This window comes from Cephus cinctus, unplaced genomic scaffold (assembly GCF_000341935.2).
Source record: "Cephus cinctus unplaced genomic scaffold, Ccin1 Ccin1_scaffold0617, whole genome shotgun sequence".
Classification (NCBI taxonomy): Eukaryota; Metazoa; Arthropoda; class Insecta; order Hymenoptera; family Cephidae; genus Cephus; species Cephus cinctus.
The window spans coordinates 723,681-740,228 of NW_014333261.1; the positions used below are offsets into that span (position 1 = coordinate 723,681).

Sequence of the window (16,548 nt, forward strand, 5' to 3'; positions counted from 1 at the left end):
AATGGCCGAGGGCGCCCGCCTTGGTCGCCGAATACCAAACGATTCCCGGAAACGCATCGGGCCCTTCCCCCCCCTGCCTCCCTGTGAACCCTCGATCGTCAATGTCGAACGAAGGAAGGGCCCCGGATCGCGATCCCGCTTTCGAGGCTAAGGGTATTCGGTTTGAGGAGTCGTTAAGGATGGGTTTGAGGACCCGGGCCGTATATAACGGATAATTGACAGCCGTTGAGGCCGCCGTTTGCTTTGCATGGACATTGAATTCGCCTGGAGTCGAGTGGACTCACCGTCCGACGGACAGACAGGCGGCTTCAACCGCTTCGTTCGTTCCGATGAACTCGCGGAACAACGAGAACTGCCTTTACGTCTCTTCTTGTATTCCACCTCGACTCCCTTTGTCGTTCTACCACGTCCCCCCCTCGCCACCGACCGTACACGTCGAAGAGGCAAATGTCTGCCAGGAGAACTCTCGTAAATTCGTCAATTGGCACATGCGAGAAAGAAGGGTCTGGATATCGCGATCCCTGAAAACCATACTGACAGACTTTCCCAGGAGGTAGTAAAGTCGGTCAGTCTAAAAGAATTCTCCGGTAAGAGAGAAAAAAGAAGTAAATAAGGAATAGAGGGATAAGTGAGTCGTCAGAAAATTCCTGTTGCGCCAGTCCGGTAGTCAGGTAACAGGTCCGATCGAGGTCCCCAAAGGGATCTCTCTCATTATCATAGCGTGTTTGTTTTTCTAGAGGACTCTCGTGGCTATCTTTCGCTTCTCTATCGGTCGAAGGACGTGTCATCCTCTTAGCTTATGGAGGCTTTGGTCGTCGAGATAAAATCCGGTGGCAGCCTAATCTCGTAATGGCGTCAGTGCCCGTCAATGGCTCGCATCGTGTCATAATATTATGGTACCGCTGTCCGTTTGTCATTGGGTTACAATGTCCCGAATTAGTTAAACCGGTGCCACGTCCAACTGGATACCTTAGGCGTCCGAACGTGACAACGACAATGTCCCAACGATCGTGTCCAATACTTCCTACCTAGAAAAAATGACACCATCCAATCGTTCGTTATAGGAATTTCTACGGTCATCTTTCTGAAACATACTCTTATACCCCATATCCAAAGAACCTAACCTGAACCAGGTGAATATCTACAAGTCCCAATAACTCGAAGCCAGAATTAACGAAGAATCGTACAGAATTCTTGGATCCCGTATATATACGTCCGTGCATGCATATGTCGAATCGCGGTTCGGTTTGCTTTCACAAGCCGATGCTGAGGCGCATCGTGGCCTGTGGTCTCTCTTGCGATGGAGCATAATGACTCAATCCGCGATCTGCCGGAGATCCCCACCCCGTTAGCTAACCAAGAGGATCTTTCTTCTTCTTAATCTTCATTCTGGTTCCCTTCTTTGGCTCATCTCCTCGGCAGACCTCTTCTCCGACGGTGCAGCCTCTCTATCATTCCCGAAGATTACACCTTAGTCCGCCAAAATATACGTTCGCTCCCTTCTCCTCGGCCCTCGTCCGTCCCTCTTTCTCTCTGCGGTCACTTACGAGCTCTCACTCGCTTCCTCGGTACTCCTTTCTCGCTGGTGCTAACTCGTTCGCGTGACGCGGCGCTGTTTGTAATGTCAGCCAAGTTCGCTGATTACACGTTATAATGTTACGAGGACGTACACGAACGTAGCCGCGAACGGGACTGGCAGGGGCGTAAGTGAGGCAGCGAAATCCTTGACGAAGAACCACCGCGGAGACCTTCATTTGCGAAGTCAAAAAAATAATCCTACACATTGTCGAGTCTTATGTAGGGTAACAAAGGAATCCTTAAAAGATTCGTCTTTTCAAAAATTCAAGCAAATTATACTAATCGATTTTTGTAAGAATGCCTGAAGAAAAAAAATTATTTCTACAGAAGCACATGTTACGCTGGAAAAGATGGTTCGGAGGTACAATAGAAATTTAATTAGGCGTAGAATATCATAACGTCATTCAGCCACCATTTATGCTACCAGGGTAGATACTGGTTTGATCCCGATCCTCGATCGGTGACATGACTAAGCAACCTCACCGAGACATTGTACTATCCACGTGGTGATTCTTCCTTTTATTACGACCACGAGGATGCTGCTGTAATATCTGTTAATCGTCCTTCAGATTGGACCAAGCCAGTGTCTACATAGCCATTGGTTAGTTTCGTCCACTCGGCATGATCCTTTACCACGTAGCAGTGTCTACCTGATAAGTCTATGGGAAGTCTGGCGCAACGTGACATGCTAGTAAAACTTCAGTACTACCTACGTGTACTAGCTGGGTAGGTAGGTAGGTACCTGAACTGGTAAGGAGCCACTTTGTATCACGTGGAATGAAGACGTCTCCATCCTACTCTCAATATAATAATAACAGTCGAAGTTATTATTATGATTTCAATACCGACCAGTCAAAGGTAGATTCGATCGATGTACCGCTATCAAACCACCCATCGATATAGTGATTGATTTCTCGGTATTTATCTGGTTCGCTTCGCCACGATATCATCATTAACTCTCATCGTTGGCCAGACGCATTTCGATCCCAAGACATTGCGAATAATCAAAATCTATTGTATACGTATATATCCGTATTACTCTACAGAGTGGTCCTATCAAGCATCAATCTTAAACGATACCAAGGATCATTTTGTGAGCTGAGATCCTTGTGACGTAATTAGGACGGGATTGGATATTATCGAGAAATAGCCATCGGATCAGGTGGTAGTTGGATCTTATACTTGGAGTGATTTACCATATATGAATTTTTTTTTTTTTTTTTAAGGCATGGATATACGAGTCATCAAAAGTGCGATATCCGGTTGGACTTTGTTCAGCGTTTAAAAGGTGGACAGGAGCGGCAAGGACTTCCCCTGGAAGAGAGCGGCTCAAAGATGGACGAGAAAGGGAACCTGTTATTTCGCCCTCCGCTCGGAGATTACACGCTGTCACACAGTTCCTCTTATTTCTCTACCATCGGCCGCCCTTTGCGAGGAGCACGCTTATATGCGTGTACATGAAATACGTACGGACACCCGACATTCCGACGTCTTATTCACACGATTATCATCCGCCACTCCAATGCCCGATCCAATCTCCGTTTGGTTTCCTTTGATTGCACTGTTTTATTTATATCCTCCCTCTCTCTCTCTTTGTTATCCCGCTCTCTTCAATCCTGGACCGTCCCTTTTCTTCCTCTGCAGGTCCAAGATCGTGAGCCGCGCCAGAGCAGCACTCGATCGAGTCCGATTCGAGATTTGCCGATCGACAGAACGTCGACGCGTTCGATCGATTATCGATTGAGCTCGTCCAACGAAGCTTCCAGCATAGAAAAGAAGTTACGAGAAGGTAACACGCTCCGATGAACCCGCCGGGGCACATTTTACGGATAAATTTTACGAAGAAAGCCGTTTCATCGGACCGTGGAATTATTCGAGGATTTTAACCACTGACAATGGCCTAACTACGTGCGCTCACTGTGACACTTATGGCAGTCTATTTCTTTTTTTTTTACGTAACCACCACCTTCATTCAAATGAATCTCCACAGTATCCATACAGCAGACAAGACCGCACCTGGCGAGCGGGTAGTCTGTTATGAATAAGAGTGATTTCGTATTGTAGACCTTTTCAAAACAGTCCTCGGTCACTCTTCTTACGTGAAAGACTCTGCACGTGTTCTTTGCCCGAATCACGCGGAACAATGCGCATCCGTATCCAAATGATAATTAAGTACGATGGTAATCACGGTTGGCCTTTATACTAAGAATAAAACTCACCGCTGGGCTCATGTGATATCGTACGATCGTAATCGTTCCCGTCGTCCCGAACGATTGTGAGAGATAATGACGAATTGGATTTCGCGTAAATTTTTCTCGGACCTCACAGTGCTACCAATCGAAAATTGGGAGTGAACAAAAAATTTCGAATTTCATGCGTACATACTCCTAGCACGGCGTAGCTCGTAGGCAATCGATTCCTCATACGAGATGGGTGACAGTCCGGTATTGCCTATCTCCGGATCTTAACCAAATAAGCGCCCTGCTGGGCGCCGCCGTGAGTATTTCCATATCTATACATCTCCATGTTGGAATTATCTGTACGAACGCGACACGCCGAGCGTGCCAGTGTTGGTAATACCGGCGAACGATGTTCACGGTTGTGTATACGGTACCCGCGGTAGAAACTATGTTGGCTGCACTCGTACACGGATATTTTCTTGCCGCTCTCGACGCGACGGTGGCGCCGTGAAAAAACGAGCGGGAAAATATGAAAGGTATAGAAAGTACATCAGCGCGAGTACGGAGTATACCTGAATGCTGTTACAAGTGTCTTTTTTAGGTATAAAACGAGTTGAAGACCTCGAATTGCTTTTATTGCTGGTTTAATCGCGCGATAAAGTTTAACCGTCTACGAAGAAGCTACCAGTATACAAGGTGTCAACCTCATCCCGCGTACGTTGCTGGGATATAACCACAGCCACTAACTGTCAGTTAATACCCCTTGGTAGATCTATGTGGCTGTGGGTATGGTAAGCTGTTACAAGGCGCGCGCAATTGCGCAAGCGCCAAAAGCCAAAGGCACACGATATTTACCAGCATGAGTGTCCGATTACTCGACCGATCGTTGACTATGTACATTCGGTAGGGAATTATCCGCTATTCTTTTCTTTTTTATCACCGGCCACCTATATCACGCTATCCGACGGTGTCTTGTTACACACTGCGCATGCGTGGGTGGTAGCGTTTAATACTGTCTTGTACAGTGCGCGAGCACGTATAGCTTGTATACTGATTTAGAGTGAGGAATTCGCGTGGGTGTCTGATAGAGGATCGCGACTTGTTGCACGGTCGCCATACGTCCACCTCGAGAGCATCCACCTGTTGCTAAAGCGTTCTGGCCATTTAGAGAAGATATGCGGAATCGATTGTGGGCGGGATTCTGACATGTATATGTAGGTTGGTTGGGGATCTACAGCTTCCAAGTTCAGGATGAGCTTACAAGGTGCGAGAATCGAGTGATGTCGTCTTGTTTTTCTGGTGGGTACTCTTTGTATGGGTATTAGAAGGGTTTTAGGTGGCTAATCTCTTCGACGCTATAATTGGTAGTGGATCTGGTGCCGCTGACTGTCATTGGTGGAAGCCGATGGTACTGAGAAAAAAAAAATCTTATATATAAATAGATGAGCTGTCGGAGCGGCAGGATTGCGTATGATGGGACACGGACGTAGGGGCGAGATGATATCTGGTTCGTGAAGGCCCGGTGATAAATCTGTGCCCTTCTGTCAGGTGGAAGCAAAGTCCGGGCCACGAAGAAGCCGCCCGAAACACGTGGTTTCTCCTTCCTCTTCTAGTAGTTTTGATGATCTGTCTGGTACTCTCTCGTGCTCTCTCTCTTTTCTCTTTTAGGTCTTTTGTTTGTACCGCGGCAATAGGGCGAATCAATCAAATTCCTATCGGCAGTTTCCTGCGTGTGCTTTCCGCATCCTCTTCCTGTCAAATCGACGCGGGATCATCAATTGTCTTCGAGGTGGCTGTGATCGATTGATTTTGCTCGATGTACGTGTGGTTTTTACTGTTCGATAATTTTTTAATGAATTTTTGTAAAATTTGTTTAATTATATATATAACGTTTTTTGGCTATTATCTGGATCCGGAAACGACTGCTATCGTCGTTTTGTATCTCGTGTACGTTTCTTTTTGGATGATTCTTTTCTTGCTGGTATTTTTCGAGCGAAGAAGTTCGACTAGAGGATTGGAACATTTTTCAGAAGGATCTTGGACTGTAAGAAGCCGTGAGCTGGCCGTAACATCGAAACGCTGGTAATCCCTAGAAAGAAAGCCCGCAGTGGCGGGACACGATGTTTTAATCCGTAAACACGTCGTTGGGGTTAAGGAGGCTGGCATTTTAAATCGGCTCTAATCTTCTCAGTACATGCGTGCGGGCATAAGAGGAACCGACACCACCAAGGGGTCGGATTCGTCGCGCTTTCCTCCGGAATCCGAAAGGGACTCATCCCTGGGACATTCGAGTAGAGACGAACCGACCGGACTGATTCGACATGGACTCTGCTCTCTTTCTCTTTTTAAGCCTGTCAAAGGAATACGAGAGCTTTTAATGCAGTGCCGAGGAGGAAAGTGATAAAAGAAAAAAAAAAGTATATCTTTTGCACTTTCATTATGCGAAAAAGCAAAAATGAAAAATATACGAAAATTTAGTTATACTTTCACCGCAGCGTACCTAACCTCTATACAAGAAATTAGCTGGAGATCAGTTGTAGTCTAGTCGAGGGGCCATCTTCGTGTGACATACAATGTAAAAGAGACCCGTGACTCTGAAGCCGACGACGCGGCTCGACCGTACTCGAGTGCGAGAGCGAAGGAGATAGATCTCTCTTGAGAAAGAGAAAGAGAGTAATAGTGGTGGCTATCGCGTAGCCAAAGCAAACACACGTATCCAGAGTATCGTCTACCGCGTCCAAGTAAGATCACGGGAAGAAAGGAAGAAGAAGATTGGTGGTACTCGCAGTCTGGCAGGGTATAAAGGTTAATGAGCGCGCAGGCGCAACCTATTATTTTAGCCCGTTGGGCTCATCCCTACCAGAGCTGGTCTAGTCCCTCTTTTATACATCTTTCTCTTCCGTATTGCCAGGTCAGTGCGTCTCTCTTCCTCCGAGTGGTCCGTCTCCCCACCTGAGGAATTTCATCCAATCGAGGCCTCCTCATTCCCACCCAGGCCCACGGGACTCTAGATATTCCTCCGGTACCCGGCGTGATCTCTTGGCGAGTATCTGGTGGGGAATCGTGAGGAGCCTCCGAGGGAAAGGCAAGTGGGAGACCTTGAGCTGCCACGGACCTCTAGACGTCTTCATCCTGCCCCCATGCGGCGCTCAGGAGGCCCAAACGTAGGCCCCCGACTCCTTTCGCTAGATAAGACCAACACTCGTATTTCTTTATACACACGTTAGACCCACAGTCCCATGGGATCATAAGTCCCGTAACCCCTGTTTTGTCGATTTTAATCAAAACCGCCCTTAGCTCGACCTTCCCCATATTTCTCTGGCCGGTGCAACTCGATACAGTTGTACAGCACTGTCAGCTAACAATAGTCACCTACAGAGGGAATATCGGTTGCAAGTGGCGCGTGTCAGCAGTATTGTCACCAGGAGGGTCCCAGTGCGGATTGCGACAAAGGACATTCCCGCGAAAGGATATGGGGAAAGAGGGGGCCCAAAACCGCGACACTTTTTCCTTGCAAATTGTCGGGCCTTTGTGTACCGTAGGACGTAGCGTCGCCTAAGCGTGTCGAGCGTGGTGAATCGTTTTGGGGTGAGATTTAATGCGAAGAGGATAAAAAAAAAGTGGTCGCCCATAGGGAGAGCCAAGGCCAGAGAAAGGGAAAAAAGTTTGGCGCTCTATACATAGAGCTGAATTAGGGCCCGATCCGCTTTTGTGGCAACCGTTAAATTGGCTCTTGGGGCTTCGCATCTGCCTTTAATCCTCGACTGAAAATTGGCCCCTCGCGGAAAGCCGCTTCCGAGCTGACGTGTAGCTCGCTTTGTCTTATGTGGATAAAAACAACCCTTGTCAAATGGAGATTACAGACACGTACTTTTTGGGTATAGCCCTAAGTTGCGCGTCGATGCTCGCGTTCCGCGTTGATCCGTCTTTTCGCTGTCTACTTGTACGCTATAACGCCTGATCTAGGAAGAGCAAAGGCAGCGAGGTTCGCGCCAGTCCCGAGGGAAGAGAGATACGCCGAAGAGGGGTCGAGACGAAGAGGAAGGTAGAGGAGTAATTAAGGTCGTAGCTGCGGCGGCTCAGGCTTAATTACAGACGGACAAACACGAGACAGCAAGCGAGACCTCAGAGTCGCCCCTCTTCTCTTATTCTTCTGCCTCTCCTCTTCTCTCTCTCAGTCTCTCGTTCTCCTCGTCTTGGTCATCCCGGGCAGGTTCGAAGTGCCGAAAGGCTACGATTTAGCGAGCCCGTAGCTTCGGCATAACGAGGATCATCGGTGAAAGGCGGTGTGCGTTCGTAATCAAAACTCCATTTTCTTGATCTCGAGATCAACAATGGACTCTCTGTACGTACGGTGATGACTCGAGCCTATTTGTCCTGGTGGGTATCAGGTAGATACCTACCTGGTACACCAGGATAGCTCAGAACCCTTCGACTTGGTCCGCGCGCTAGGGACCAGGCTGAGCTCATCTTTCTAGCGCCTTGCTTCTCACCAAATTATAGCCGATCATCGATTATGACTTAGGCTCATTAAGCCGTAATTACGGTCTTGTCCGGGGCCACTCCTACCTTGCGTAAGCCCGGCCGGTCGACTCTGGGGCCTTTTTTCCTTTATTACTCTGGAATCCAAGTGAGGCATGGCCCAGCTTATCACTGCGTGCCGCGGCTAACCCAGATAGCCCAGTGCCGCCACGACAAAGTCCCAATCATTATGGCGACCTGGGCATTCTTTCGGCTTCTATTTTATCTTGCTCTTCGTAGCGGCCAAGGTGGTCCGACTCTGCTGGTGGGCCTTGCGCTTACACACTGGGGATCGCACGTTCGATCTTGGGTCGCGCGCTGGGCCCCTTCCACAGTGGGGTCCCAACAATACGAAACCTCGCAAAACCTCGTAGGACCTCACGGAACCTTTTACAAAATGACTAGAAAACGGCGCGAGTCCTCGCACAAAAGATTTGACAAGTATTGGAGTGGCATTCGTCGTGGCTCGGACTCTTTTCTTGGGACGGGTGGAGATTGCTGAGAAACGAGAAGAAAGAGAGAGAAAAGTGACGAGAGAAATAAAGGAATCGTAAAGGACCTAAGCGATGGTCGGCCACTCTTCGAGAGCTTTACTGTATTTCGGTGGAAGCTGGTAATTAGGGTGACGGTTAATTGAAATAAAAGTGGCAAAAGGCTGTGAATTAAAGTCCTGTCCCGAAGACACTTACGCTGCTGGGATCTTCCGGCGCTCGTCGCATTACCGTAATCGCTTGCGACGGGGCCCGCCAAATAAATTGGCTGATTTACATGGAAATGAGGAATCCCAAGAGAGAAAGGAAAAGAAGGTTCACGCAACAAAGAGAGACGGCGAAGCAAGGTAAAAGGACGTTCCCTTAAGTACATTATTTTTTAATAATAGAATTCGAGCTGCACCACGTGCGATCCACTGGGGCCGATGGAGGGACTTGATTATTTTAGTACGTACCGCACATACCTAGTTATGATCGACGAGGTACTAATATAAGAGGAGAACGTTAAGGATTGCTTCCTAAATTAGGCGGCTCCTTATCCAAACGTAAAATCACCGTGCAGTATACAACGGGCGCATAATAGAGATGTCTTTATTAGGCGGAAGGCACATGGGTGCTGGTATACGGGAACAATTATCATAATATTACCCATAACGTAGCGTTTTAATAGGGTATTTATTATACGATCTCGAAGGACCCCTGGTAAGATCAAATAGCCCGATCCCAGGGCCGTATACATTTTATAAATCACCTCACTGCTTCGGTTCACTCAACGTCTCTATATTGAACTCGCAACTTTCACGCGTGACAATCCCAGCATTTTATTCTCGCTCGCGCCACCAAATACACCCTGTCCACGTGGAACGACTGACCCCGAACGAGGGGCCCCCTGCTTGGTCCCGCGGGGCATCATAATTTCGAGTGTTTACGACCACGGAGTGTTTGTAAGAAGGCGGGGGCCCGCGAGGTGGACGGCTTACGAGGATTTTACAGCGACCATTATCCATCGCAGCAGTGGATTCCCGAAACTAGAAATAAAACGCCAATGGGCCACTGTGCCCAAAGGGCCCTCGTTAGTCGACACAAGGGCACGGTACTGGGAGGCTGCTTCCCGGGGCTGCTCCGAAACACCATAGATCAGTCGGATCTACCATAAACAGCGAGCTTCGATCTTCACTATATTCAATGCTGTCTATATATATATATATATATATATATATATATATATATATATATATATATATATATATATATATATATATATAGTGCTCTATACTATGGACCAAAGCGTTAACCACAGCTTCCACGAGGAAACGTATTATCCTCGAATCAAATCTCTGTCCGGAGAAGGAAAAGAAGAAATAGAGGAAAAAAAAAGAGCGAGGATGGAGGAGGGCGAGGTCCGGGGCGGCTTCTTTCAAGTCGCTCTACTCCTCTTAGAAAAACAGTCGCGTCGCGGCGCCTTGTCATTCCCCGAGAAACGTCTCCATTAATCGAGGAGCCCATGCAATTCCATGGAGTAACTCGTTATACCCGCTCTCACCAATATACATCCAGTCCGTCCAATCTGCGAGGAAAGAAACGTATCCGGCATACCGATCGGATAAATCCGTACCGCATGGGATCCTAATGAGTTGAAAATTAATCGGTTTCAGTTAACGGTTCGGGGTGGGACTACCTTGCGTCGCTGTATCGCTACTTGGAAACGGAATGCGGTGATTAGCCATTCCTACCGCCGCCCGGGGGTAATCCTGCTAATATTCTGAAACTTATCGTTAACACTGTAGAAAAGACCAATCGGTATTTATGTAACGTTGGGGTTATCGGATTACGGTGTTAAATTTTCTGATTAAAACAGCCGTTCGATTAGACTATTCACGCGTTACTTTAAATTGGGCGATTATATTAATTACCGCCGATTAAACCCGTGGACTAATCACACGCCGGATTAGATCGATTCTCCGGTACCTTTTGTCCGAGGGTGTCGAAGTGATCCGAAGAGAGTGGTTACCTCTTATTTATACTGATTGGCAAGCGTGACACGTCAGGGTCTAGCGACTTCGGTCCTTTAGTGCTTCGAAGGTATAGCATGCCCTTTAGGAGCTATAGGATATTAGCGACTACATATGCTCTAAAATTGTACATATGTCCATACGTGTTCGGTAATTACGTTACAGAGTCATCCAGTACGAATAATGTACCGGTAAAAGATTTGACAGCTGTCGTGCATCTGTTTTAGAGAGACCATTTAGAGAATTGTACAGACAATGGGAGTCAGGTCTTAACAACGTGAGACTGACGTAAAATAATTATTAAAAATTCTACCTAAAAGCAATTACGGTAGCCGTGACGGTCCGTTTGAAAAGGGGTGTAGCCGATTTCAGTCAAGATTCTATTTCCCTCTCTCTCTCCCTCGTGTAAATACACATAAGTCCGTCTCACTCGCACTCGCGTCTAGCATAGGTAACTCCAAAATCTTCGAGAATTCTATAGGCGCTATTCTCTTAATTCGACAATGGGTACCCTCGGCGATTCGAGCAAACAGGTACGTCCGTCCTTCTCTTACGCGCTTGAGTCCCGGTAAGTCTGTCTCTCTCGCACTCGCGGCAAGTATCGGAAGCTCGAAAAATCTAAGGCCAAGGCCTTGGTTGCCCGATCGAACCAGCCTCCTGTCAATGAATAATTTCAATCAGCATCGCCAAATCCTATAGGCAACTGAAATGATAGCTTGACAGCTGTCAAACCCGAGCTATTCATCTCTGTCAAATCACTGTAATTTTACTCACTCCTTAGCCGGCATCATCCTGTCTTAATTTCATCGTCCATAAAGCTTATAATTTCGCGTGGTCCCTTTTACGCGGAGAGTGCATATTCCAGCGAGACGGTCAGTTAACGATTGACCTTGGTGCCTATCGCGGCTGGACCTCGTATGGTTTCGCCATGCAGGGAAAATAGTTGCCGGCGGTGAGCAGTGATTAATTGTCCGGCAATTATGCGCTCCGGGTAAGTAGTCGAGAGAGTAAATGATTTCGCCATTTGAATATTCGAGCGATTATAGATATATATACCAGGAGACTAATTTGCGTGGCTGCCTATGGAGAATCGTCTAATCACCCATCCATATGGATGAGCAAAAACTTTTACTTCACCTTTATCGTTCCTGCCGATCCTCAGGGAATTCGGACGTCGTTCCCAGCATCCCTCTTGGGACTTTTTGTATACCCCAGAGAAGCACAGCTGGGTTAACCTAGGTTAAGTACTCACGTGTGGTAAAATTTTGTACCTGTGTAAATTTCGTGCCCTGTACTCGTTAACGAGAATACGTATCATTAATGGCCTCGATAAATTACAGCTAATTACACACATCATGCACTATGGATTTTTCATGAAATTCTCCCTCGGAGCGAGTCCCTCTTTTTTCCATTTCATTCTATGGCTACCCATACGGACTTACGGACTTGACAGTCGGTACGCACGAAATTATAGCAGCAGCCAACGTTTCGTACCCGGCAACCCTCTTGCAGCTGACGAGGGTTTATGTTACTTCTGGATCGTACAGTACCTAATTACCAAACCCTTTCGTTACGCTACCGTAACCATTAAGGGTAATACACAATTCGCGGTGAAATTCGTAAAACCACTATTGTTACCACCCGGTATACCTATTGCGTGCGCTATAGAGATATATTTATATTCACGACTGTACCCAGAGCCCATGTAAGTACCCTATGGGGATATGTAATACGAAGCAATGAGAAATATCCGAGTATTCGGAGAAGGTCTCTGTATCGCCATCACAGAGATTTATCTCGTGAGGTGAAGACCTAACGCCCTTGCATCACATACTGTGAATCCCTACCACGCAGCTCGAGAGTCTCGTGCGACTCGTTTGAATGGGCGACTGGGTTCGAGACTGCAGTGACAAAGTAAGGTAGAGGAGAAGAAAAAAAATATTCTGGATCAGAATTCAGAGGGCATTTGTTTCGGAGTGCCGAGGCCACCATGAAGATTTATAAAGATTTAGGTATACGTTATATATATGCTTTATGACGCAGGCCTATATATATATATATGCACTGATATACGCAAGCTTTAATAAAATTAACGTGACTCGTTCACGTCGTCACGTTTTTTGGGACTTTTTTTTCAGATTTTTTTTTTGTCAATGGGCCGATTATACGACGCGTGCGACGAATCGCGAGGAGTCGGATTCTCGAGCGAAGATCGTAATTCCGCCTGGCGCGATTCGGATCGTGCGACTTTGATCGGCGCGACTGGTTATGCCCGTAGAATTTTTATGAGCTCCTAAATGTAAATTTTCTTATTTACATTAATACTTTAATCGTACCAGCAAGGCATCGCTGTTTCTATGTAACGATTTTTATTCGTTCGATAATACGTATACGAAACCGAAGGCCGTTTCGACACAGGCCTAATTGAACGAAATAACGTTGTAGGAGTCATTACGACTGGGAAAAAAGCTTTAGGCCACCTCGGACTATCACGCAATACGCGATAATCGTATAGAAGATGATTTTAGGGCGATCCTCAATGCCCACAAGAACGTCGAAGTAGACCGAATCGGTGGGAAAAGTTGCGTTCCTCTTCGCTTCTATTCGGTATTTCGGCTGAGATGCGTATAGGCAGTGCACGCGCGTTTTACTGTGTAATGATCCTGGATCTCATTTACAGTACAAATTAGTCGTAAGGTAAGGCCCCTCGTTCTGTCTAATGGCCCAACGGCACGCACCGAGAGCTTAAGGCCGAGTCTAATGAAGACCGTGCGTTATCCGTGACGAACCAGAACGCGCGTACGGCAACCCGGCGACTTGGAAGTGAATGCGAGTTAAACGAAGATTTATGCCGCGACGCGTAAATATAAACAACAATATGCAATCTTGGCTTCATTGTCCCGGCAGACCGGCGGAGCCTTTCCAATGCGAACTAATAAGTCTGTTGATCGTGTTGCTCGATTTTATTTACGCTGGGTTCGACTTCCTCTCTTGTGCTGGACCCTGCCCTAATGGCCCCGTAGTAGTTTTTGCCGGGGAACTGTATACAAGACACTGTGTATATATATATACACAAGCATTATGTCACTTGATACAACGTGACTTATGGTCAATAAAAAAAAAAAAAGAAAAAAAAATGTCTACGGTATCCATGACGAATAACAATAATAACTGTTTGGTGTGAACACTGCCTTAAAATTTTTATTACTCACACTTATGTCTTCCATGATGAAATTTTATGTGACGTATAATCCTTGATTTTGTATTTCCCGCAGTCTACGTGGAAATCACACGTCACTAGCTCAGCCGACACGCGACTCTTGGTCCATCGCGAGAAGCTTCATAAGCGTGTCGTTCGTTGGCACTTGGGTCAAATTTGAAAAAGGAACTGGTCTGGCGAGGTTATACGTATAGGAACTTTGATAAGGTACTGATAGCACGTGCTACGACATAACTATATCCAAAGAACGATCACAGGTGTATCGCACGTTCAATTTATCACAGTTTTTAAAAAAAGTTCAAAAATACTTTTAATCGTCACGAAAATTTTTGACTCGTTGGTAAAATCGATATTCACTGTACACTGATCGCACTTTAAATCCCGCGAAGTGCTAACCGCGCTGAACAACACGGTGCTTTGGGATCGGGTACCGTAAACTGCCCTGGCACTTGTCGCGCGTGGTGAAATGTCGCGGGCGACGATTTCCGCTACCAGAAACATTTAAAGGGCGTTAAAGTCTCCAATTGCCAAGCAGTTCATAATAGAGAACTGCTAGGCGCGCAAGACCCGGGGCAAGAAGAGACCACACAGGCGTTCAAGTCTCCGGCTGCCAGGGACGCAAACGCTCGCCGGTCCGAGCTGAAACTCACTGAGTAGGTTCTTCTGGTGGCAGGCCTGTCGAGGTCCCGATGGTAGGGAGCAGGAAGGTGGTATAGGAAGGAGCAAGAGCGCTGCCAGAGCAGCGTGGCAGCGTAGCGTCGCAGTGGTGGTACAGTGGTAGAGACTGGGTGAACCGAACGAAAGGGGACTAGTATTTCCCCCACGTCAAATGCCCTGGGCCCCGACCATTATCTTCTGGCAGCGCGCAGGGGGCTTTATTATATTTACGAGGCGTTATCGAACCAATCCAACAATATTGATTCCGCGCCAAGAGGAGATCCCCCATCTTAAGAACGCCTTCAGCCCGATCGATCCTGCCTGCAGCGTTTATTCCGGACCGGAGGGCCACTTGCCACCGACGTTTTTGCTTGATCCGATCTCATCTCAAGAGCCGCTATATACGGATGGGGGCGCTTTTCTTTATAAATTACACCTCCTTCCTGGACCACGAGGAGATCCTGCTCCGTTGCATATAGGAGCGGCGCTCCGGAGTCGAGGTAAAAAAGTAGAGTGCTGGATAAAAAAATTTTTTTTTTTTTGAAATTAAGACAGGGATATGCAGCATATATCTAAGATCTTTAAATGTGACTTTGGTGTATAGATACATTGCCTATTTATCCTTTGGATGAGATTAGTATGAGACCCATGAGACCCACTATGCTGGTGGGCCCTTTCTCATTTCGTGGCTCGTATTTAGATTTATATGGATAACGATACTGGTAGGTGTTTATCGTATAATCGTCGTGAAAAGCCAGGATGATGGGACGGAATGGCGTAGGAAAGTCTATAAGAAGAGAGTAGAATGAGAGACGAGCTGATGAGCTCGGCTCGTGAATCACTTCGCCTATAAAAATCGGCGGCGATGCGTGTGAGAGATAATGGTGGGGAGGAGTGGTAACAACGGGTTTGCGCTTCTACATACTGGTATATACATATCTGTATTACACGTATAGGAATACGAGAGGAGAGTCTCTCTCGGGTCCTGCCATGGCCTATCTCCTGGCGCATAGTTTCATAATGTCTAACTTCCCAGCACATCGGTCGACGTTCCATCGCTTCGGTGCGTTACGTTTATTACGGGCACTTTGGCGATGCTGTTCGAGTAAACTGGATGGCTCTTAACGGTGATTCCAGATATCCCTGTAAAGTCTACAGAAAATTGGATAATTCTCAGAGGATCGAATACCCTTGCGGAGCTGCAAAAAAAAAAGGGTTCAGAACCCTAATAGAAATTTCATTATGAAAATCGAGGATCCGTTTAGGTAGTGCTTGGGTCTGGCACGGTGGGGAACTAGACAGGTCCTGGACGTAGCAAAGAATAATTTCTTCCGGGGAAGATCGACTGTGGTAATAAAATTGATAAAAATGACTCTTCGTTAAATATCGGTTTAACGTGGTTCGCCTGGATTTTCTGTTGCTTCCCATAAGCCGTAACGAAGCCTGTAATAGAAAAGTTAAGGCCAGCGAAAACCGTACACGAAGAACGTTGGCCGGGCATGTATTTCACCGCAGGAGAGATACAATGCTCGGTAAGCATGAAAGTCACGCGACTGGCATCGTGCTTTTTGTCGATTCCGACACGAGTCCCACGAAGCCAGCCCGTGGGGATCGGAGGCGGAATAAGAGCTGAAACATGGGATTTACACGTGTATTCGCTGGTGCAGAGCGCTAACGCGCATGCACGACGCCGGCGAGCCCGGCGCGGAGTGTTTATGGTAATCCTCGAGGAGGGTGGCCTGTACCCAAAGGCGCACCAGCTTCCTCCTCTTGGTATTCGGAGAAGGAGGAAACGGAACAACCCTTAAGATATTCGTTTTCAAAAATCTGGACCCGAAAAATTTCTGACCTCGATTGGTTTTTTTTTTTTTTTTTTTTTTTTTTTTTTT

At 47.0% G+C, this 16,548-nt stretch overlaps 2 protein-coding genes across 3 annotated transcripts in view; both read left to right on the forward strand.

The window, feature by feature from the left end:
- Positions 1-16,548, forward strand: part of LOC107269215 (L-lactate dehydrogenase) — a 62,851-nt gene that overhangs the window by 14,487 nt on the left and 31,816 nt on the right. The gene's annotated exons all lie outside the window — the stretch shown is intronic.
- Positions 2,922-16,548, forward strand: part of LOC107269167 — a 16,255-nt gene continuing 2,628 nt past the window's right edge. The window contains exons 1-2 of one of the 2 annotated variants that reach the window (XM_025086452.1): positions 2,922-3,044; positions 3,223-3,367. In XM_025086452.1, coding sequence (XP_024942220.1) covers positions 3,036-3,044; positions 3,223-3,367 — 154 coding nt within the window. In that variant the 5' untranslated portion in view covers positions 2,922-3,035. Of the gene's footprint in view, positions 3,045-3,222; positions 3,368-14,779; positions 15,160-16,548 lie in introns of those variants that run through there. The other variant, XM_025086451.1, reaches the window with a different exon arrangement.